General features: G+C 42.4%; 1 protein-coding gene across 1 annotated transcript in view; it reads right to left on the bottom strand.

Annotated features, from left to right (window-relative positions):
* Positions 1–20,331, bottom strand: part of UTRN (utrophin) — a 369,822-nt gene extending 349,491 nt beyond the window's left edge. Inside the window, exons 1-2 of the mRNA XM_082049170.1 lie at positions 20,031–20,331; positions 19,277–19,439 (exon numbers count right to left, since the gene is read on the bottom strand). Coding sequence (XP_081905296.1) covers positions 19,277–19,355 — 79 coding nt within the window. The 5' untranslated portion in view covers positions 19,356–19,439; positions 20,031–20,331. The remainder of the gene's footprint in view (positions 1–19,276; positions 19,440–20,030) is intronic.
* Positions 20,332–24,716: the final 4,385 nt, after the last annotated feature.

Here is a 24,716-nt window from a genome sequence, read left to right as displayed (position 1 = left end):
TCAAACGGAAGTCCCAGAAGGGAAAATACATATATGTCTATGTATATATATATGTGTGCACAAGCATATACATATAGCTCCGTCTCTCTTTATATTTAAGCACACACAAAGACAACAAAAACCAAACCTCATTGCATCTTGTTCCATCACTTAAAAATACTTCCTTATTTTGTGGCCGTGCTTTTGTACATCAGGAAGAAACATCCAAGCTAGAGGTGTGTAATTGCATTTTAATTTACTTTACCATTTGTTTTATGAGGGGGAGGGATAGGAAACAGAAGCATTTAAAAAAATATGTTGTTCCCTGAGGGCTGAAATTCATTAAACATGTTTTTTCAGAAAGTCTTTTCTTCCCTGGAACTCTCTGCCCTCCATTCCCCAATATAATAACTTCAGTGGGTACAACCCATCACCTTGCTTATCCCAGACTAATGTACATAGTATTTTATTTGAGCTATTTCTGCCACTTAGCAGAAATCTTGTTGCCTTTTTCTCAAAGTTAGTTGTAGGTGACGCCTATCTAGCACTTACTAGCCATAACAAAATACAAGCTATAGGAACACACTAATCTTCCAGAGCTTTACTTTCCTTTAGTTTTGAAGGCATTAGTCCACATCTGCAGTGAGAAAACATAGATGGGACCAGGAAGTCGAGGTAAGCTTCTGCTGTTTGTTTGGTTTCTTTTATGATTTGTTTGTTTTCTTGACGATGACTAGGCTATAGTGCTAAAGATCAAGGCTGATCTTCCTGGATGTTCTTGATATTTCCCCTAAAAAAGGCACAGATCTGAGTTATGGATAACTTGGACACTACACACACCTGTCAAGCCCAAGGTCTGTGACAATCAATAGTGCAGAAGAGAGGCAAAAACAACACCAATTTTATAGTTTTCCCTATAGTTTTTGAGAGAGAAAGAAAAAAGCGTTATTCTGCAGTATAAACAGGCCTCATCTGCAGAGAAAATACTTCCTTAAAAATCAATACCTACCATCATTATACAGTGACCCAAAATTATAATTATAGTATAAAGAGGTCTTTAGCACTTCAAATTTCAGCTGGATGCTCATCCTAAGGGACACTCTCCCTTAACAGGATAAAGGATCTGTTTAGTAAGGCAGCTCTGATGTTAGGAGCTGCACAGGCTGAAAAACATAGGTCAGAAAAAATGTTAAACCTTAAAAATATACAGAGTCATTCAGTGAAGGAACCCCAGACTGAGCACATGGACTGGTCATGGGAGAGATGACTATGGAAAGCAGTTGGCTCTACTGACAGATTGCACCCAAGTGACTTTAGGAGGTTTTTAAAGCAATTCAGTGGTCCAAGAAATTTCATCAACTGGGAATCAAGTTCAGGAAAACTAAATACATGGAAATTTACAGCTGCTTCTTCACTCTTACCATCTCTCAGTAGAAATAACTATAAGAAATAACGAGGCAGGGGAGTAACGACAAAGCAGTAGAGGGATGAAGTAACACAACACTCGAGATGGCGGAGGGTGGGGGGGAGGGGAACACAAAACAAAAATAGAAAACATACCACACAACTAGTCAATACATTATGTGTAGAAACTGCCCACTTTCTTTCCAGCCATTGTGCTTTTATATTAAGTTGTAAGAGGCTTCTAAGGCATTTCAAGCATTTCCACCTACTCTCCACTTCTATGCATCAACACTGATCCTCGTGGGCTAGAAAGCTTGCTGAGAAGTCATCTCTTGGGGTTAAATTTTAACAGACCATGTTACATTCACATAGGTCTGGTTAATGAAGAAATGACTGGTGGAAGGTATAATATCCTGACCTTCTGTGATGAATTTTAATTGCTTACGGGTGGTTAAGCTTGGCCTTACCTTCCCACCTGAAAAGATCTGCATGAATATTTTCTCCCTCAACCTTACATGGCACAGCTGGCATTTTATGGAGCGCATCGCTGTGCCCATGAGTTACCTGCCATGCGTTCTGTGGCAGGTGAAGTGAAGCAGTGGGTCAGATGTGACTCAGGCATGGAGGAGCCGAGGTGGGTGCTAAGCTGGAATTACTCTGCCCTTACCCAGCTGAAAAATTCCAGTTGGAAATGCCACAGCCACTGTAAATCAAGTCATTTCTAACAGCCAGCCCTGTTGTTCTGACTTTTACGATCTCCATCACTCTTCTAGATTTGTCAAACTTTGTTCTTCAAAGTGAATTATTCCTCATTCCCAGCTCAGGCTCCCCCTCTGCCTGGGCAGGCTGCCACAGGAGAACAAGGCCATTTTAAGAGGAAAGTCAGCTTGGAAAAATTAAGGAAAGGAAGCAAGCTCTCTTCAAATCTCTCCACGAAACGAAGAATGTCGCTTCAACTGGGAAGTGAGAACTTTTCCTTCTACAGCACATTAATGCCACTAACAACTCAGAAGAGACCAACAGATCTACCAAAGCTGAGGTCAACTTGCAATTTACAAAAAATCTTTTAATAAGGTCTGCAAAATACAACTACTTGAATTTCAGAGAAGCACAGATATCCATTGGAGAATGTACAAAGCTTTTCCCCTGTATAAGCAGTTTATAGAATAAAGGTCTGATCAAATAAACAAGAATCCATAACACAAGATGCTTTTGCAGAATCACACGTTGCCAGATTCAACTCTCAACATCCTTATTCAGCACATTCTATATGTGCTTTTTTTTTTTTTTAATATGCGCTTTTTGCAAATAAACCACTAACTTTGCATGGAGAAGCTTGCGAGATCCTGAAAGATTTTCTGCCAAATCTCCTCTACACTACGGTGTTAATTCACCACATAAATATTCAAGGATATTCTTGAGTAGCTGTCATGAGGGAAACCTCTCTTCTGTAGCTACACGGTCACAGCCATGCTTAGGTCACTGCACTAACGGTCTGCCCTGGGATCAAAATGCAAAGTCAGGTTCTACAAATTTTTCTGAGAAATCAACAAAATTCCACTAAGAAAGAAAAAAAAAAAAAAAACCACACCAAGAAAACACAAGTGATGTTGGTCATCCCAGGACACTTTTATCCCTTGTAATTTAGCTCCCTAGAGTAAAGCAGGAACCCAAAAATTTTCCTTGTAGATGGAACATAAAGCTCCCTTTGGTTATTGCTTGCACATTTTTTTTAACCAAAAATCCAAAGCCAGACCTGAAAAATTCATGCCAAGATGAGCTTCCATATGAATAGTTGCAAGGGGACAGATGGAAAGGCAAACACCCTATACTTCAAGAATCCCTCAAATACTGACAAAGACAACAAAAGACTATCACAAGAGCTTGTGACATGACATCCCAGCTAAGCAGAGTAGCTAAACAAGGCTGAAGAAAGTCATCCACATCTTCCATAGCTCATGACCAGGTCAAGCACTATGTACACATGAGCTCAAAGTTAAAATAAGTTTGGGAATGGACAGGCTTATTTTATGTTAAACACAGAGAGTCTGAGAGACAGGAAAGCATGAAGGAAAAAAAAAAAAGTAAGATCAGATGCCATTTTGTTCACATTTCTTATCCATTGTAAAGAGGCAAATCTTCTCCTTTTAGAGATTAAAACACAAAGAACTGAAGGCCAAGGTGATATTTTACACCATTATTTCACCTAGCTTTAAATTAAATATATTGTTGTTGAGGACGTAATTTTAAAAGTAGTCTCTCTTACATATATATTCTTACTTGAACAGGAAAATAAATTATCTTTTTCCAAATTAAATATGTGGTTCTTCATATTTGATTTGGTTCCTTATTCTACAGAAGGAAATTTGAAATAGGAATTTTAGAAATTACTTGACGCTGAGGGCAATTGCTTAACTAGTTCCATTTATTATGAAAAAAAAAAGGCAAATTATAACCATTGGATGAGGTCTGGATAAGATTTTAGCAAAGAAAAATCCACTCACCTTGTGTTAATACACCACCCTTTATTATTGAGATGTAATTAAACCTACTTGCTCTTACTTTGCAAAAACTGCAGAGCACTATTTTTGCACTGGAATGGTAGAACAGCAAGTTACCTATTTATGCTACCAATGTTTAAATAAACAGCAGATGATTATTTGTAATCAGCTGGAGGACTCGAAGATGTGATCTGGCTGATCCACCCACTCCTCAGCTATACTCTTGTCATTCCAAGTCCTACAGAAGGGTGTAGAAAAAAAAATGTCTAAAGACTGTTAAGGAAGGAATTCTATGTATAATAAAAACTTTATCTTGTCCCACTTGATTAAGATAGTCAAAGTATGCCTCAGTTAAAAAATAGTAATTTAACCAGAAATTTGATCATGATTTGTGCACTAATTGAATAATTATGTCTAAAAATAACAGTCTGCAAAGTAGGTTTTATAACTATACCCACCTTACACAGAAGGGGCAAAGTATATATCATACACTAATTCTTAATGTAATTAGATTTTACAATTTGCCAGACTTTCTAAAAAGGCTTTCATGATACCTTGCAGATTCCAAACTGTAGCAGAGTTCAATTTGTTCATCCAAAAAGGAGAGGAATAAAAAGAAAGGGAAAAAAATTTATTCTCTGCTAAGTATGCCACAATACGGATACAAAGCAGATAAAAAGATGAGTCCCACACAATTCACAGACATTCTTTTTCCCCGCTTACACCACAGTGCCTCCCAGATAATAGATCCAGATCAAAATCCATCCCAACAGCCACAGATTCTCACCAAGATCAAACCTGATTAATTCAATTGCTTTTTAAAGACTTCCAGTAACATTAGTTACCATAATTACAACTCATCTACTCTGTCAGCTGATAACCTTTTGGCTCTGCTAAATTCGGGAGAGCCAAGAATGTGTGATTTCCTTTTCTTCATTGTACTGTAAATGAGAGTTGAGTCCCAAATGTCTGCAGCCTCTTTACATTTTTCTGGCAGCACAAGAGGTTCTTAATAGGATAGTGAGTTAAGGTCCTTTTCAAGTGCTGGAATAGTATGAAAGGAGCCTTATTGCAAATGAGAATGCCAGGCAGACATAATATCTTATGAGGAACAAAAGCCCTTTTTCTGCCTTCTGTCCTCAAATCACTAGAAGGAAAAAACAATTGTGTGCATTTTGGTATAAAGGGAAAAAAGTGTCAGCTTTGTGCTCATAAGGACTCAAATCCACAATGAAACAGGCTTTTTAAACTATAAGAAACAAGTGTAGAGTTACAATTAATTTCACAATTTCTCTCCTCGTTCCCATACCCACGCAAATTATGCAGAATAGTGTCACAATCAGGTTGCACCAGTCCCAGGCCACATACATTTTTGTTTCAGATTACCACTACAGTATGTTAGCATCTTTCAACAGCGCACTACATCAGAACTCATGTTCTGTAACCTCTTCCTTCTTTCCCCAGTAAAGTGGAGTTCAACAGAACATTATATTTTCGTGTATTATATGAGGACAAAAGTATAAGTTAAAGCCACAGACTTGCAGGGCCAAAATAAGAAGCTACAACTAAAGGTGGCAAGAACTAGCATGGAAAATAAATAAATCAGCAAAACATTTCTAAGCAATCTTCCTTTATCTTAGTCAATTTATCTGAATATTATATAGACACAGTCCATTTTGTCACCGCACTAATGGTTTCTGCTCCATCCTGGCTCGCCCTGTCCAACAGCAGCAGGGCAGTGCTGTGGAGGAAAGGACGCATCAGAGCTTCCAAGGTAACAACCAGCAGCAAATCCAAGCTTTCATTTTTTTCTGCCCAAATCACACAAACCAAAACCTCCGTGCAAGTACAATACCCAACATTAAGTACTTTTTCCTAGCCAGCTCCAGTAACAAGATTTGCAGTAGGTAATATTTTCTCCAAAGGTCTGTTCAACAGATTTGGACCAGTTCAGAGCGGACATGATTGTCAGCCACAGGCTTCATCCTGAGATTTAACTTAATCACCTAAACTAAGGCCACTGAATCTCTTAAGAATGAATACAACAGCCTAAGTCTTCTTCAATATCATTCTGGAAAGAGATAGAAAGTAAAAGCAAATTTGACATGCCTACAACAGGTCAGCATTTCTGGGACCCTTCACTGCTTTCAGACCAGTTTCCTCAGTGCTAAAGGCATCCTGCCCAGTTAAAGACAAAGAAACCATTACAGCACATGCAATACTTTGCCCAGAACACCACAAATACATTGGTGTTGAATTATGTTCTGTTGTTCATAAAACCACAGACTATGGGATCCACCAGGTATTATATGCCCCTCTTCTACCCTAGTTCCTGTTGAAGGAAATTTATTCTGCCTCAGAAGTGGGCATTACACGCTAGAGTGATCCTTGACCTAACCCAGTAACCCCTAATTTAGGTGTAGCATTGAGTGAACCAGCAAGAGACAGTCTCAAGAGCAAAATTAAAGTAGCTGCAAGAAGCAGGGGCTACTGCAATGTGAAAGTGCCCTGGAGCAGAAGTTCCACACTCACATTCCTCTGTGGGGCAGGTACCTCCCTCAGCTTCACTTACTGATGCAACACACATCACATGCGATTCCTGTGGGAAGTGACAACAACCTCACCCAGCAAGTCACCAAGAACTCAACTGTGCCTACCATAGCATGCTGCATCTTTCACTTTGTATGACTGACTCTGCTTTACAAATGAATGCAAAGTGGAGAACATAAAGCTTAGGAGGCTTTTGACAAGGGTAACCCTGTATAATGCCCCTACAAGCCCACTTGCCACCTCAATGCCAGAGCACCACTATACCTGAGCTAACAAGCTCTGAACAGCACATACCATGTGTCAGAGCTCAGCCCTTGCTGATAGCACCAGTCAAACCAAGGAAACAGCTCTCCAAACATACCCTCCATGTCTCCTCCAGCCAAACATAGAATCAATTTCTTGTGAAAAGGAACCATAGTTTATCTATGTGGTGACATAATCCTGTCTATATACAGCCCTAAGCTCCCCTTCTTTCTAGACATCCCAATTATTTGGACTGTGACACTGATATAAACTTCAGGATCGTTATCTCATCTGGGGTAACTGATCACAGCAACGAAAACCCTCTTTTTCCTGCAGCAGGCTTTTTTTCAAAAATGTATCAGAACTGTTCCTGCACACAGGCCAGACCACCTTGCAGTACAAAAACTGTTTATCATTATAACACTACATTCTCACAACCATCAACAAGGGTGGTGGCCAGATGGTTGCTAATGCCAGCAAAGCAAGGGTTTGTTTTGGTTGTTCTATTTTTGGGAGGGAACGAGAGAGAAAAACTCCTTTTCTCTAGCTCAAGTGATGACCTTACAATGTCTTTCTCCTGGGAAAAATATCAAGGCTTACTGCAAGTCTGCTATTCATCTTAGACCTGCATCTTTCAGCATCCCATTTTGGTACTGATGTTTCATTGTCAGCTTCAACAAATGGACAAGCTTGTTATCTCCTTTTTTCTTTGGTCTTAAGCCTTAGACACAGTCATCAAGCAACACATCTCTAGTGTAGAAACGCTCTTACCCCCAGAACATGTTGGGGTTTGCCTGACCTAAGAAATGCCACCAATGCTCTCTGGCCCCTCACACTCTTCTTGTCACATTTTGTCACTGTGTGACAGGTCAGGAACAGGCCACATCTCGCTCTATGCTGTAGCCCAGTGCTAAGGGTAATGGTCAGTGGTTTGAACCCTTTGAAAATATGAACTGGTATTTCGAGAGCAACAAGTCAGCATGAGGACTCTAATTAATAGGCAACTGCAGGAAAGATGGGCACCACCCCAAACCCCTCTTCCCCCCTGGCCCCATGACTGTTTTGGAAAAAGTGACCATCAGATGTTTAGCACCGTGTTTGATGGCCAAGGCCCTGGGTACAACCCAGTGTCAAGGACCCGGCAGGGGCTGCAGCCAGCAGAGGCCTCCCGGCTCCCTCCAGCCTCCCAGGTTTCTTCACCTTCCCAATCTTCTCTGTACAAATAGTCATACAGGCACCATGTCCAAAGAAGAGCAATGAAGCTGGTGAAAGATTTGGAGCACAAAGCTCATGAGAAGCAGCTGAGGGAACTGGGGCTGTTTAGCCTTGAGAAGAGAAGGCTGTCTACAACTACCTGAAAGGAGGTTGTAACATGGAGGGTGTTGGTCTCTTCTCCCAAGTAGGAAGTGATGGGATGAGAGGAAATGGTGTCAAGTTGTGCCAGAGGAGGTTTAGATTGGATATTAGGAAAAAATTATCCACAGAAAGGGTTGTCAGACATTGGAACAGGCTGTCCAGGGAAGTGGTAGAGTCACCATCCCTGGAAGTATTTAATAAAATGTGTAGATATGGCACTTAGTGGACGACTTGGGAGTGCCAGGTTAATGGTTGGACTTGATGATCTTAAAAGGTCTTTTCCAACCTAAACAATTCTATAATTCTGTCTCTGCAAACAACTCTGTCTTCACCAGAGTTATATTCTGTAAAGTTGATATAGAGCAGCAGGTTAATTGTCTAGAAAAGCTTTTTTCCCCCCTCCCTGCAAATGCCTGCAGGGCCAGGGAGGTAAAGCGTGGGAGCCAACAGAGTTCATCAGGAAAAAAGTATTATGACTTCTACCTGTTTCATTAGATTTTTAGACCTTCTCAAACCGCCTTCTGTCCACCACACAGATGCTGCCTGAGAAGCAGCAGTACAGGGGTCCCCAGGTGTCAGCACACAGCTCCACCGCATGCCAGGACACATCCCAGGACAGCAGGAGCCAGCATGGCCACATTAGTCCTTCCAGCCCTCCCTCATGCCAGGATGTGAGCTAGAAGGAAAAAAGCCGCCCCAGCTCTTTTGCTCTTCCTCCCAAGCGTTGTACAGCACACACTAAGGCAGTCAACTGCAGCCTTCCTCCAACTGGAAGACCATGAAGCTGAATGACGTAGAGGAAGAACAGAGCACACACGCACACACACACACACACAAGCAACTGCTGGGAAGAACAGAAGTATGATTTTCAAGAAGCAAGGTTTGAGGCTTTTTAGTTTATTTTGGGAATTATTTTTAACTGCATATCACATTCAAAAAAATATTATCATACTTGGAATTGAACAGAACATCTATTTTTAAATATTAAGTCACAAGTCATCCCCAGAAACAGGACACATGATAATAAATCAGTATCACAAACAATTACAAAGTCACTCTGGCTGTAAATTAGCCTGGTTGACCATTCTGTGTGTCATCACGTTTCACATCAATCTCTGGTTTGTATGTGCCACAACACCTCTGCTGCGTTAAAGAGACTACATCTCAGACTCAAGATCCCACTTTTTAACTCCAGTTACTCCAAACATCTTCTTTCAACACCAAATTCTGATGGCCCAACCAGGTGTATACAGCGAGGCAAGTTTATACACTCAGGCAGAGGGCAGGCTATCATAATTTATGTTTAAAACATTGAAGCTCAAATTGAGAAGCATAAATGTACCATTCTTGCCACTGATAGTTGACCAGCATTAGCACTAATAAGAGATGGATAAGCAAAGTTATTCCTTCTGTCCAGTACATGTTCTTCCAGTTTGCTCCTTCTGTTCTGGGGGCTGCTTGATTTAACCTGTGTAACACATAAAGACAGCACTTGTTACCACTGAGTCGCCTTCCCACCCGATGCTTCAGGCAGGACACACAGCAGGACCTCACCTTCCCCACTGCATCCCCAGCATTAACTTCACAGTTTCTCTGACAGGGAGTATGACTCCCAAACTAGCAATCAAGGGGTGATGACCCCCCAAAAGCAAGGTGTTTCATGAGACCAGCTACTGTTCTTTTCTCCCATTGTATCCCCTCACTTTAGTGAAGCAAAAATATTTAAGTGAAGACCATTTCCTTTAAAGTTATGGTACCTTACAGCATGCAGAAGGCTCTGTCACACCGCAACTGCATTGTGTGCCTCGCTCAAAATTAAGTGATCTTTTAAAGTAAAGATAATTTGGGGATTTTCAGCTAGGAAGACTTTTTTTTTTTTTTATATAAATCAAAAGTGTGGGTTCTATCTCTATATTTGCTTCATGGAGATGAAAACACCCAATTACTGTTAGCCACTATGTAAGCAAAGTAACCACTATCCTTAAACAATGATGAAATATTTAACACCACCTGCTGAGAAAATGAGGTTATTACCATATAGTGAGAGAAAACCCACTCCAGCAGTTTACATGTAGAGGAGAAGGCCTCAAAGAGGTCAGGAAATTCTTAACTCAGATTTGGAAAGGCAAATAGCCTTCATGATCTAGTATGGAAATTATTTCCCCTCGTAGAACAAACATGAACCACAAAATACAATTTACATGGAACTCATTAACTTTGAGTTTCCTAAGTTTTAGGAATCACTTCATTACAGGTTAAAATAAAATGTTTATAAACAGATAATTTGGATTTAAAAAAAAAAAATCTAAAATTTGGTTCTTTTCGGGTCAATGCCTCACTTCTCTAGAGGAGGGTCTACATAAAGACCATGAGAAGTCAGTCCTGAAACCTCATAGCAGGTTCTCATGCTCCATCCTGCTGTGCACACAGGAATGTGTAAGAAAGATGCAGACAATGCATTAATCCTTTAGGCATAAAAAAAGCACATTTTTTGAAACTCTGAAGAGGTTTAATTCAAAGAGAGGCTCTGCTGTAGGACAAAGAAGTAACAGATACCACTGCAGCTGATGCAGCAGTTATTCCTCCCCTGCATCTCAATAGCTCTGTAAGTCTCAACTGATCTAGTTCTCTTTGGATCAGAAAGCACCAAGAGAAGCTTCAATGTGGAAACCATGCCACAAACTGATGCCAGCAGTTTCCCAATACCCATGAACAGAAGGGAAAAGGTTTTCCCAGTAGTGGTATGATGCACCTGGGCATTTGAATCTTCTTGCTAGAGCTGGAGTACATTTGCTAAAACTGCACCTCTACCCAATGTTTTTTATGCATTGGTCTTCACTAGGGGGGAAAAGGAAGAGGGAAAGAGGGATCTGGTAAGGCAGCAGTGCAGAACACCTGGCGAGAAGCCTGGTATCTACAGAGGCTCTGTAAAGCACCTCACTGAAATTAGAGAGAAGAGATGGTTTTCAGTCTCCTTTCCTTTAATATTGTTTTTCCTGTAATTAAGAAGGAACTTTCTGTTAACATTCAGAGTGCAAATAATGAGCCTGAATTAGGTTTCAATAGCCTTAAATAAACCAAAGCACAGAATGGCATGACATTTGTGACATGGGAACAAGCCTATTTGAACTCTTCCTTCCTCTTTCTTCCATTCAATTTTGGACACACCAGTAGTGCACTTAGTATAAAATTCACCTCCACATTAACACAATGGTCAACATTTGACTTATCCTATCAAGACAGCAACATTATCTTCCAAAAGCATGTGGTTTTTGAATTCTCAATATTCAAACAATAATGCCTACTTTGGAGGGGGGTTGTGCAAAGAAAGAAGAAAAAAGCAACAACAACATGCACCTGCAGCAGCCTGGAGCATTTACTTCCACCCTCCATGCACCAGGTAGACACAGCATCCTCCCCTGCAACTACACAAGTCTGACACTCTGCCAGACAGACTATTCTGTTCCTCTGCACAGATCATAAAGTGTGCAAATATATTTTCTGAGTAGAAAAAACAGACTGAATAATTCACATCTGTACTGTGACCTTCAATAACTCTCAGATTAAACTTAATAAACTCTATTCTGAATGAACAGTGTGTTAAATTAGCTAAAAATTGATTTTTTTTTTTTTTTAAAGCTCAGCAAATTAAACTAGCAGGCTCTAAATTGAGCATTACAGCCAGGTCCAAAAGAAAAAAATCAGAAGGAAGCTACTAGACTTTCAGTTTCCACAAAGGCTCTTCTCAAGAATATGGCATGGCATTAACACAATGTGTTCCCACGAATTTCCATGAGAAGCCTCATCCAAGAACAAGATGTACACGTAGAAACCAGAAAAAGAGAGCAATGAACTCTCTCTGGAACCTATTTATGCTGACCATAGCTGTTGTTCATTATTAAGTTATAAGAGAAGTAAAAGCTTAGAAAGAGGGAATAGAAAGGTCTTAGTCTGTTGTTATTTAAATAGTACTTTATTCTCTTATTTTAATACAATTGCATTTTATAATATAGCTATTAAAATAACATAGAAACCAAAAGGCTTCACCCTATTCCCAGCATGGTCCCATAAAATGTTCAAGTAGATCTCCTCCGTTTGTTATTCATGCATAGACTGCTCTTTTTTGCTCATCTTGGATAGCCTGGTAAATTGACAAGAAAAAAGCTAGCAAAAATTTTAGAACTTATCTGTCACAACACTTTTCTCTGATCAATAATTTGTAACATAACATTTTAGGAACATATTCCAACTTTGGTCCTCTGCCATGATCTAAATTAGGAGGGAAGCAAAAAACACATTTGATGCTAGGCAATAAATGCAGAGTACAAAGGAACTAACTAAAGTTATTTGTGGCATGAATTACATAGACGCAAAGTATGTTGTTTTGTGGCTGAAGTGCTTGTTTCTCGACAGCTAAATGCATAAGCCAGTGACTGCCCTTATAAATTTGCTTAATTCCTCTACAAAATCTCTCAGTTTTTGGATGGTGGATCCTCCTGGGTTTTGAAGTTGAGGGGAAATGGTGTTAAAGTCCAGAAAGGACCTTAATTACCAATAATTAACAGCTGAAAATTATTGCTGCACACTCCTTATATTGATCAGCAAAATAACCTCAATAACACATATCTAATGTCTGTCTTGTAGCCACATCCTTTCCTACCAGCATGTATCCAGTGTTTTTGAGACAGAAGCTGGTCTTTTACCAAAACACACAGTCACCCTATCTCCCACCAGCTAAAGACTCAGCAGCTCTTCAACACTTCTTCCACACCCAGCAGAAGACCCCACACCTGAGAAGAGACTAGGCTGCTAGAGAATGCTTCCCCAGCACAGAGCTGCCTTGTTGCAAGAGAAACTACCAATGAGGCTAAGCAATGCTCAAGTTATTCCTCTCCAGCACCTCAACACATCTGATGCACCTGTCCCATGCACACTGAGTAATGAATATCTAAAAATGCAATTTATCAAAGAACAAGCACATTTCTGACTGTAAGAAACCTTTACAAGAAGGCCACTGCCACAGTTGAACATGGGTCCCCACTAAATAACCAGCCTCCCCTGCACCACTGGGGCTCACATCCAGAGCTGGTCAGACAGTCAGAGGGAAGACACAGCCCATTACACAACCAGACAGACTCAATCCTACCCGTGGCAGATGGAACTGTGACTGCTCACACTCCCCAGTACATCTGACCATCTTGTGCAGCTTCCCCACCAATGACCAGCACCCAGTCCAGCCCCAGCCACCATCCACAGCCAGGTAAGAGTCTCCCGGCTGCTCAGACACACACCTGGACTCATGGCCAGCAACTCTGTACCAGCCTCAGCCTGCTGGTCCCACAGACAACTGACTAGAAGAGATAACTGCAGACGTTCTTATTTTTGTTCAGTTATACTTTTTTTGGCTCCACTCGGGGCTGAGCCAAACTCAGTTACAATAGTTAAAGTAAGCTTTTCTTTTTACTCTCTCCAAAGGCAGTATCAGGTGATTTGATGTCCTTCCAAAAAAAAGAGGTCCAAAGATGTCATATCCTAATAAATAAATAAATGGCACTTTCTGGCTCCTCCTTATTAACAGCAGATGTTTCACTGACTCTGCAGCTGTGTATATTTACAAGTCAGTAGTTTCTTGCCTCATTCCCAAAACTACAGCTTGCAACAGAGCCATATCATTGTCTTGTGTCAAACCCACGTGTGCCAGAGGGTTCTTCTATTTCCTTAGCCTGTTATTTTTGTTGCTACCTTTAGAACTCCCAGTTTTCTTCTAAGGTTATACTGTCAGTTTCTGAAATTACAGCTCAGCTTGCTTCCCCATTTCATTCCAGGAACACACTGGGGGAGGGGAGGAAGACATAAAACAGACTTCTGACAAAGTATGGAACACTAGAAGTTATTCTTTCATCAACACAATGAAAAGTCAGACAGTGCAACTCCTCCCTCCCACCTCACGATGTTTAAACCCTGTTATTCATTCTTCAGACTGTGATTAAGGCATCCAAATAAATGCAGTTCTCCCCAACTTTGTGCAAGGAGCATCTCAGCTTGCAGGATAGGTGGGAAGAGCTGAGCTCTTCTAATTGTGTATTTTCCTTTGAAGGAGGGACACTGTACAACACATCAAAAGTACATCACACAGGCTCTGAGCACCCCAGTCCATGCTGATACCTGGCATCAGAGCAGTTATACTGTCCTGAAACAACAAGAGCTCAGCTCAAGCCCACATGCTTTCCCTTCCACACCTACACCAAATTACCTATATTCCAGTCCATCTTCCCAATTACTTGCATTCAAAAGATGTTAATAACAATACTGCCCTACTTCTTCCTGCTCACAGAAGTCAGCCCCAACACACACACCATGGACAAGTGGTTCTGCTAGGAAAGCTAGTCAAGGCAAGGAGGAAAATTATGAGCAATTACTGAGAAGTGTTAAAACAGTACAGTGAATTCTTTGCTCAGCTGCCCAGTACTTTGAACTGTGTTCATTTATTCTCACATAAAAATATTTTTATTAGACTGTATGAGATTGCTCCTTCTTTCCTCAGACTTGAGTAGGGGACACCAAGTTTCAAGGAGCACTGGGGGAGGTGGAGCCAGGAGCTCTGCACTGCTCCTGGTCAGCCTCTCACCAGGGGAGCCTCATCGGCAGGGGGTCCCACACCACTGGCAGCTGCTTCTCCCCACCCTGACTTTTCAACCTCTTTAGAAACACTTAGCACACTGCACACAGTGCCTCACATAGCAGCCCTTGCCCAGGGTTATTTCTTCATTTCCTGGCAGAGAATGTGCAAATCAATGGGCTGCTTTTATGGTTTGGGTTTTTTTTTTTTCCTCCCCAAGGAGCCTCGATTTCTATTCCAAGGCAAAGTCGTGCTTCAAGCACATGGAGCAGCATATGTTATTTCTTCACCTACCAATCAAGAGACTAGAAGAAACCAGCCTGGTACTTATATATCTGCCATTTCATAAACGTTAGGCAGTACCCTAGAACTGTCTTCATTGCAGCATCCAATCTGTCCCCAGCAGACAGCCCAAGAAGAGGAGGCAATATAAACGGCAGAGAGGAGCCAGGCTACAGCAACTTAAAGTTTAGTTCTGAAAAACAGTCATTTTAGTGGCTCTAAATAAGGAGCAGCAAGTTTGTCACTTGTCTTTAACACCTTGTCCACACACACTGCACAAATGTCCCTGAAGAGTTGTCACAGTGCAAAACCAGCTACACCAACTCTGCGCCCACTTCACGAATCCTAAGGGTCTGCCTGCAACTATACTGACTCCTAGCCATTTCACACCAACGGAGTCAAAAATGACAAATGAGAAGCAAGGCGTATGGCCTGTGGCAACCTGGCAGTGAGAGGCACAACCAAAGGAACTGGTTCCAAAGGCAACCACAGGGCAGGGAGATCCTGGAGCAAGGGGGCTGCCAGCCAAGTAAGCATTTCTTCATAGGGACAGACAACAGCCGCAGTTCTCGGAGCAAGCCTTGCCCAAGAACTCCAAAAATAAGTTATGATTTCTCAAACCAGTCTTTCAGTCAAATATGTTTAGTGTAATTAAAAATCAAAGGTAGATGAGGAAAATTAAGTTCCCCTCAATTTAGACAGGAACTCATATCTTAAAATGCACCAGAGGCATAGAGTAATCTTCCAGAAATGTTTTTCCTGTCACTTCTTACTGTTTAATTATATATTACCATTCCAAGCTGCCATGACAGATTTTAAGTGAGTTTGTCTTTTTTCCATAATTAATCATAGCAAAGACTCATCTGTTCTTCAAGCCGCGTGATGACAGCACTGTTTTCACCACTGTAAGGCAATCATCCCACAGCATTCCTTCCCGAAAGCTATTGCAAAGAGAAAAACTCACCTATCTGCACAAGATGCCTTTCAAGGATATAAATCAGTTCCATATACATTACTCCACACTACAGGGAAGTAAAAAGGGGAAAACTGCTTTTCCATATCAAACAATCATACAGATGCACAGGCTAATAATGCTAAATAAATGCTAATATTATATATACACCAAACATAACCATCCAGGAACAAGTATCCTACCCCTTAGACATCAGACTCTCAGAGCCACCATCTGCCACTGGTGCAGCAGGAAGGGAGGCAAAAAAGATGCTTAGTTGTTCTGGGACCGTAAGGCAGCCTCCCTTATAATTACCATAGCTAGCACAGTTATTTTAAAGGCAGCTTTGGTCACCATCATATTCTATTTTAAGTGCAGAAGATGCATCTTTGAAAATAACTTGTTTTGGGTAATCCATCATTTATCAGTTACAACAGCTACAGCATACACAGTGTTCATAGAAAGAAAGTTTTCTTGCTGACTACTGAAGGAATAAATATTCTCAACATAACCAATAACATACACAGATCTCTGTTCCAAGTGTCTTATTCTTCATCCCCTCAGTTTGAACTCCCCAAAGGATGAATTAGATACTTGCAAATTTACTTTTCCCATCTGTGAAAGCCTGTGACACACACTTTTTTTCACAAGCAACAAATAAAAACAAACCTGCTGTTAACTTATTTTGATTGCTCTCCTACATACTTCACATATTATGCTTGTACCTTCCCAATTACAAATCATTAAGAAAAAAAACTTACATGGCCAGTTCTGCTAGAAAAAAACGGCATAGATGGGCACCACACAATGCTGAGCAGCAGTAAAACTTCATGTGTCTTATTACAGTCTCATAACAGTAACTTTGAATTAAAGCTCAAGCTTTCAATAGCCAATCACTGCATTGACATTGCCACCTTTATGGCTTTCTAGCTGCTTCCCACTTTTCCAAAGCAAGACAACTGAAGTGTAGTGCCTACAAAAAGACTATATATTCTGTTTGACAGGCTGTTAAAGACTAACGTTTACATTTGTATCCTTGTATCCAAATATTTAGAAACATTTTTACCAGTACCACTCTTTGTTAAGGGCTGACCTCCCAAAGAGTCTTGCATTCCAAATGACCTTTTTTTTTTTCCAAAGTTATAACACAGTATCAGATTTAGCCATATATCTTAACCACCGCTTTCAGAAGATGAATGTTTTTAAACCACCACCATAGAAGAAAAACACGTTGAAAGAGACAGAAAATTGCCCGGGAGAGCACAGAGAGAAAGTGACATTTACACAGACACTATACAGCTCCCATTTACAAGAATAAACTGTTTTCAGTGTTCTCAATTTAAAAAAATGCATAGGAACAACATGCACTTAAAAATACTATGACATATTAAACCATTTAAAGATTTTGGCCCACTAGAAGTGAGCTTTGTATTTTATTTAGTAAGGGTGAAAACATTAAATGCATTTTTGCATGCCCTCTCTAATCAAAGTGTTAGAGATTTCCTGTATCACAGATGATGATCTTACAGAGTAGCGGAATAACAGCCCATTTTCCATGACAAAGGAAAAAAAAAATGCAGCGATCTTAAACCTTGGCTGGTTCTGCTCTCCATAGCCTCAAAACTCAAACAGACCCCTAGCTACCTCAAATATTACTGTTATAGGGCAATGCTTCTACTGTACTCCAGTCACTTATACTCTGAAGAATATCCTGCGCTAGATAAGTCTTTCCAGCAAAGCCAGCTCAGTTTTCCTTTCTAAGTATCAAAATGATAATACTTTTTTTCCAGATATCTAGGAAAAAAATGGAAGCAGAGCTTGTAATATTTTTTTCCCCAGCCCTGACAACTAGCCTTTAATTTGCTGCCATCTGTACTTCAGCCCTTTCATTAGGAAATCCATCCCACAGATTTACTTGTAGGGAATGGTTCAGATCTGAGTTGTGTCGTACAGTAACTAACTTGAAGAAATCACACGTCCAGATCCAAATCAGTGTATTATTTAGAAAATATGAGCTCTTTAAGACCAATGTTCACTCACCATTTTTAGTTTAATGCACAAGTCTTTTGGCCCTGAGTCTTTGAATGTGCATCATTTTCTCATTAACAGAGAAGTTAAAGGGGTTGTAATAGGAGATTTACAATCATCTGCCTTAACCAAAACAACAGAACTTACTGACCAACTTGTTCATCCAAGGAAAACCTCAAATACAGCCATATTTCCTCAGACATCCAATAAAATGGTAGTACTTGCATACATATATGCATGCAAACTGCCTGCAAGCCATCCCCAAACTCAGAGCCCTTAAAGGTGCTGACTACACACTTATAATCAAAGTTATGTCCAGGGGTTTCAAAAGAACAGCAGAAAATATCAACAAGCACTACAGAAACTGAGATAGAAATGCTTGTAGTTTTACATTTCATAAACTGTACTTGTAGAAGTTAAGAGGAAGACTTCTTCCACAAAGTTGTCATTTCTTAGACCTCCTCTTGCTGAGGAACAAGCTACTCAAAGACCAACATGATCCAGATTCAACCCCGCATCCTGCGTAACCTGACATATCAAATCACCACCAACCAAAGAGCTACAGTTTTTTAATGTATGGAACGTTTAAAAAATATACTCCTATGTTTCAGATACCAAAGGAAAACCTTCTGACAACAGAAGCCTTGTGTGTTTAAGCGAGAAAAGAGAACCTTTGAAGGTAAAGAAGTGAGCAGCCAATGTCTGGATGTAGCATAAATTTCTACCAGGGTTTAATCAGCTTCTTCTGCCCTTCTAAAGTCTCTGCTCTCCCCCTGCTAAAATGTGGGTACCTCCTCGCCCACCACAGCATCCACCAGAGCCTCAGAAGACTCAAACATACAAGCAACAAAAAAACCCCATGTTTTTCCAATAACCTTCAGATCTGCTACATGAATGTTTTACTAGAGGAAATGCCTGAGCAAGTAGCCTTAGACAACTGTTTTACATTAAGGAGGAAGCACATTAATTTACTGCACAAGTACTACCGTGATGCACTTTTAGGAGGTGCAGTATTGTGACCACAGTTGCCATTTTCAGTGTCTGAGAATAAACATAAAAGCTGCCAACACTAGGTTGCATAAGAGCACTTTAAGCACATAGTTATTTACAAAGGCAGAGGTAATTATAATGCAGAAGGTGGATCCCAAACAGACTTGACTAACACTGTCAAAAAAAACCCCAAAGATCTGCAATTACTACTACTTAATTGTAGGACAGCTGCATGAACAGCCTCAGTTGCTCACTGTCCCACCAAAATACAGTCAAAAAAAGAAGTCAGAAAAAAACGCGCTGTTTAAGAACGCAAGCTGATATCAGAAGCTAGGCATAGAGGAAAAAATAAGAAAACACCATTTGTGTTACCTGATCTGGACTTGATGATGTCGCTGAACTCGCTGTGTCCCCCACCGGGTCCTTCCTCCTGGTCCGAGACGCTGGCCATGCTCACGAGCTTGGGAACGTCACGGGCTCAGCCTAAATCCGTCGAGCGAGGGTTCCCATGGAGGGCCCGGCTCCGCACCAGCGCCTACAGGGCAGAACCAGAACAGTGGCATCAGAAGTCCACGGGCCACACCAGGCGTGACTCCGCTGGCAGAGCAAGGGAGCCCCGCTCCTGCCGGGCTGGGGCATGTGCCAGCTGGGAAGGGACTAAGGGCAGCCGCGCTCCTCCGGCCGGCCCGATAGCGTGAGAGCCACCTGTGGGAGAAGCCGCGAAGCCCCTCTCCCAAGCAGGGGCAGCCGAGCCCCGCGGGACGGGCCCCGTACACGACCCCGGACGGCTCCCCGCCCGTCCCGAAAGAGGCGCTGCCACCCCCACTCCCCCAGCGGGGATTTTGACCCAGCCGGCGGCCGGGCGTGCCGGCACCTCCTCCCGGGGGGGTGAGCAGCCGCCCCTCGCCCGGCTGCCCCTCTGCCCCGGCTGCTCCTCTGCCGCCCCGCCCGCAGGTGCGCCCGCCGAGGGGTTTACGCCTTCCGCCCCTTTTACCGACTCAAGAGTCAGAGAACTAACTTTCCCTTTCCCGCCCCTCCCTCCCCCGGAGCCGCGGTGCCCGCCGTCCCACCCCGCCCACAGAGGTGCCAGGGCACCCGCCGAGCGCAACCCACCGCCGCCACTTACCGCTCGGACACGGCGGCGGTAGGCGGTCCCGCTGCCCCCACGGCACAGTCCGCTCCGGCTCCTCCCCGCGCCCCGTCCCCCGGCAGCGGCAGTTCCCGCGGCGCTGCGCTGGCGGACCCACAACTTTCCGTGCGAGCTACTGCCGCCGCTCCTCCCTCGGCCCTCCCGGCCCTGCGGCGGCTCCTCCCTCGCTCCCGGAGCCCCTTTGTTCGCGGGGCCAGAGCCACAGCTACGGGAGAGCCGGCCCGGCCGCGCGGCCCCTTCTCTAGAGGGAGCGGGAGGGGCGGGGCGGAGCCCCCGCGGGCCCCGGCCGGGACGGGGCGTGGTAGAGAGGGGCGGGGAGAGGCCCGGACCCGCCCCCGCCCCGGGCCCGCGGGCGGTTCCCGTCCCGGCCCCGCAGGGCCCCAGCACCGGCGGCTGAGGCGGGGCCGGCGGCAGGAGCCGCTCCGCTCCTCCCCCGGGGCCTTCCCGGCCTCACCTGTGCGCTCCCGCCTCTCCTCTCTGTTCCTTTTTCCCCCAGATAAAAGTGCGGTCGCACGGCGAGTCTCGCTGCTTGCTCGCCCTGTTAGCATCGAAGTTGCACGGCAAAGGAGCACGACAAAACCTGAGAGACATTTAGGACGTCTCCAGACCCAGCAGCAGGAAAGTCGCCGGTTTTGGGCGAGTGTCCCAGCTCCATCTCACGGGGTCGCTTGGCAGCTAGAAGTGCCGGGTGGTTTTCAGTAAAGGAACAGCATGGATCAGGAAAACTGTGCTGCGCTGGACAGCGGGGATCTGTAGTCATTTTTTTAATGTATGATCAGACATATATGTTAATAAAATACTTAGCTCACACTAAGTAATTTATTGTTATATTTGCAATCTGGGAATGAGCACACTCATATTTGCTCAGGCAGGTAATGGTTCCTCACCTGTGCTGCAAGGCTGCTGAACACGTGGCCCATATCTATCTGGGTAAGCATTAGTCTGAAGTTTCAGCCATACCTAAGAGACACCATAGTTGAGTAACTCCTCCGTGTTACCTGCCTGGCCTCAGCTGTTGGCCCAAAACGTTTTCAAGGCTAGATGCATTCCCACCATTGAGTACCTCACTGCCTTAATAACAAAACCAGGTATCAGCCAGCAGCCTGCAGAAAAGGTGCCAAATTTATTGGCTAGAAGAAAGGAGGGAGCGCAGGTTTAGCAACGTGTCCATTTTGTATCTCCAGGTGAACAGAAACTGGTAGCAATGAAATGAGAAAGATTTGTCTTCCAAGGTCTTTTTTCTTACCACTACACAGCTCGTGAGTTCACTAGGCACTACAAATAACAATAATAAACAAACACTGTGTGTATTTTAGCCTAAGCTAACTTTGATATTTACCTGTACATTACTATTTCCCCCAAGGAAAAAAAAAAAAAAAAAGATACCTCAAAGAAACCAAACAAACCACCTGTAAATTATTATTATCATAATTTTAACTGCATTTAACATTTTTTCCTCAGCCTTTGATCTCTGCAGTACATGTGTAGCAGTGACTAGGACTTACTGTTCTGCGTTGCAGAAGGCAGGGCCTCACAGATGCTGCAATGTATTTTTGCACTTTGAAGAACCCCCAAAGATGAAAATGCCCAGTTGTCAGCATTCAAGAGATGGGTAATTCAGTGCAAATTAGTTAATTTGTCCTTGATCTGCTTAATCCAAACCACTGCATGAAGTCATTAATGTTTCCTACCTGTGAAGAGATAATAATAAAGTATCCAAAGTGGTGTGATGACTGAAATTGTGAACCTGTTGAGAATTGCAGATGATGGATGACAAACACTATAAACCCACCGATACCTACCACTGTCTAACCACTCTAAAAAACCTATGGATGCCTGTCAGTGTCTGACTGGCAGGCGGTGCAGAGCAGGAGGCTGGTTTGCTTGGGCAGGTGTGGCTTGTGCTTATGCCGCTTTGTTTCCGTTATACTGATAAACCTGTACAACCGACACAGCGTTTGTGGTTAGAGGAGCACCGCTTGTTCCTGGCTTGCTTTCCGCCCTGCTGCTCTTGACTGAACAGACAGCTTCTCCGCTCCACCCCACATGTTCCTTCTGCAAGCTGGATTTTCAATGCCCAGTGATGAAAAAACACCCAATACTGGAAGCCCAGAATCTGGATGTAACTCAGCTGCTTTTCATAGACCTCTTCCATGAACAGGACGAGAGATGTACCAACCCTCGTGACACAGCGCACACTCGAGAGTCAGCACTGATCAAAATCGTCATTCTCACTGCTGGGTATCTGGCAGCAGTGCAGGGCCTGGGGATCCCAAAGCATTGCATTGCTTTCCCTAATGCAAGGAAATACTAAGTGGAAGAAAGGTCTTTCTTCTGTAGGCTGTGCTGAGGGGATTAGTCATTCCACAGAGGTTACCCAAGACCACTATCAGGTAGCAATAACTTCGATCACTAAAAGCTGCAGTCAAGCTGATAAGCAGGAGCAGAGAGCTGATATATCCCATTTCAAATCTTCGTGTGTAAGCCCAAGGTCCTGATTTTTATAGTCTTGCTCTGAAAGCACCTACGAATTATTTCTCAAAAAGAAACACATTTCAGTTTAACCTCATAGCACTTCCTTTTTTCTCTTTTTTTGCTCTTTTTTTTTCTTGTTTTAGAAGTAGCTTCATTATGTTCTTTGAACTGCTGAGTGACAGCAGAAGGGTAATAGAATAATGAGACTGCACTCTACCTCAGGGAAGCAGGAGAATTTTTTTCCTGGTGCGTTTTAAACATGCCTCTCTCCAGAGCCGTCCTCACTCAGCTGCTGATCAAAGCCTGAGTTTTCCCAGCTAGTTATTTAGACTGTAGGCATCTCAGTGCAAGGCCTATAATTTTTATACCTGGGTCTTTAGGCACAATTCCATCAGGGGGAAAAAGACCTGCTACTCTTTAATATTCCATACATGTGTACACTTTAGGTCTCTCTAATTTTATATTCCAGTGATTGGCAGAATTAGAATTTTAAAATTAAACAACAGTGTCTCCACTGGGCTGTAGTTCTAAAGTCTACACTCACCTACAAATTTCTTGGTTGCTGCAGACCATTAATACCATGTGGATTACGTGGCATAGTTTACCTTTCTCTATAATGCAGAATAAATTAGGAAAAGAAAGCAAAAGTCCAGTAAGCCCCTAGACAATGTTAAGAAAGGAAAGGGGAATACAGAAAAAGAAACTGTGAAGAAATGGGCTGAGAAGACATGGAGCCCTTGAACTTTGACCGAAGTAAATAAATACTTTATTCCTTAGTGCACGAGAACAATTCCATTGTGAGATTCTGAGCTCCTCTTACCTTGTCTCCTTGTCTTTACTTTGTTCCTAGCAATTCTATTTTTAGAACACACTCATAATAGATAGGATTATGACATAACTAGGAACTTCATGTATCTCATTACCTTGAGATTGACTGCTATAGTAATGTATGGGCCCACTCATCAATGTTTTGTCATGATTTCAGAAAACCATTCCATATTCAGAAAGACATGAGACACCAAATGGATTGCTGTGTAAGCAGAGCACCTTTATTGTCCCTTTCTGCCTAGCCCATTGTGTTGTCACTCTCAGTTAAGAGACAGGGCAGGCTGTTACCCAGCAGACATTTTTTTCCAGTAGAACTTACATGTAAATTCAAATAAGAGCTCCTTGGTGCTTCGGTGCTGACGTACTGCACTAGCCAGTTAGTACAAGTCCTTTACTATTTTCATTATCTCTTATCTGAGGAGAAAAATATATAAAAAGACATATTAAATAAACATTCTCTCTGTATGTTCCTCTTGAGAGGAAAATGACCAAGTTTTTCTAAAAGCTTGGATCGGCTTTATCTACAACTCTTCTGGCAGTACCTTTGAAAGGCTTGAGTACATTGGACAGACATACTTAGCTTGTTCCTTTTCCTTTCTTTTGTTGTAATCTAAGTGCTTTAGAGTTATCTTTTTTGTTAAACTGATAATCTGATACTAAATTATTCAAAATCAACCTTAGCACCATTTTTAGAGGTGGGACAGTATTTTCTACCCTCAACTCCTTAGTTTGGGATCTGATTTTAACATTAGATTGTGTATTTTTATTTCAAGCTCAGAAGCCTTTGTATGTAAGCTCTTTCATAGCTCCTCAAGGATTTATAGCCCTGTTGGGGTAGGCACTGTAGCATCTCTTAAGAAATTCAGGACTGTTTTGCCACATAGACTTCACCACAAATCAGGGAGCTGCAGCTACAGAAAGTGAGAGGGACGGACTGGGGCAGAGGGCAGGAAGCAATCGCAATGAATACAGGAGGCTGGAGTGCCAGATGCCCTCTGAGCAAAATGTGCATCTCATACACTGCTGCAGGACCACCTGCCTGCCTCTGCATCACTGTTCCCCATCCTTCTCTTTCTATTTAACCTAAAGAGAAAGCAGTCTATTCCCTGTAGCATACTTCCATTTCTACAAGCTGGGGCCTGGATCTTCAGTAGATTCTCTCTACTGTATTTTTATCTCATTAGATTTGATTTATCTATTGATTAGAACAGATTCAAGGGAATATAGTGTGCATAAAATACACTGGAACCTTGTATCTTAAGTTTCAGCAATTTTTCATAGCTTCATTATAAAACCCCAGAAAATTGCACTGTATTAATAGAAATGCTGACATCCCTTTAGCTACAGTGACATTAATTG

Source organism: Streptopelia decaocto (assembly GCF_964273445.1).
Source record: "Streptopelia decaocto genome assembly, chromosome: 3".
Classification (NCBI taxonomy): domain Eukaryota; kingdom Metazoa; phylum Chordata; class Aves; order Columbiformes; family Columbidae; genus Streptopelia; species Streptopelia decaocto.
The sequence above is the reverse complement of the archived record's forward strand: the minus strand, read 5'-3'. Positions and strand labels throughout refer to the sequence as shown.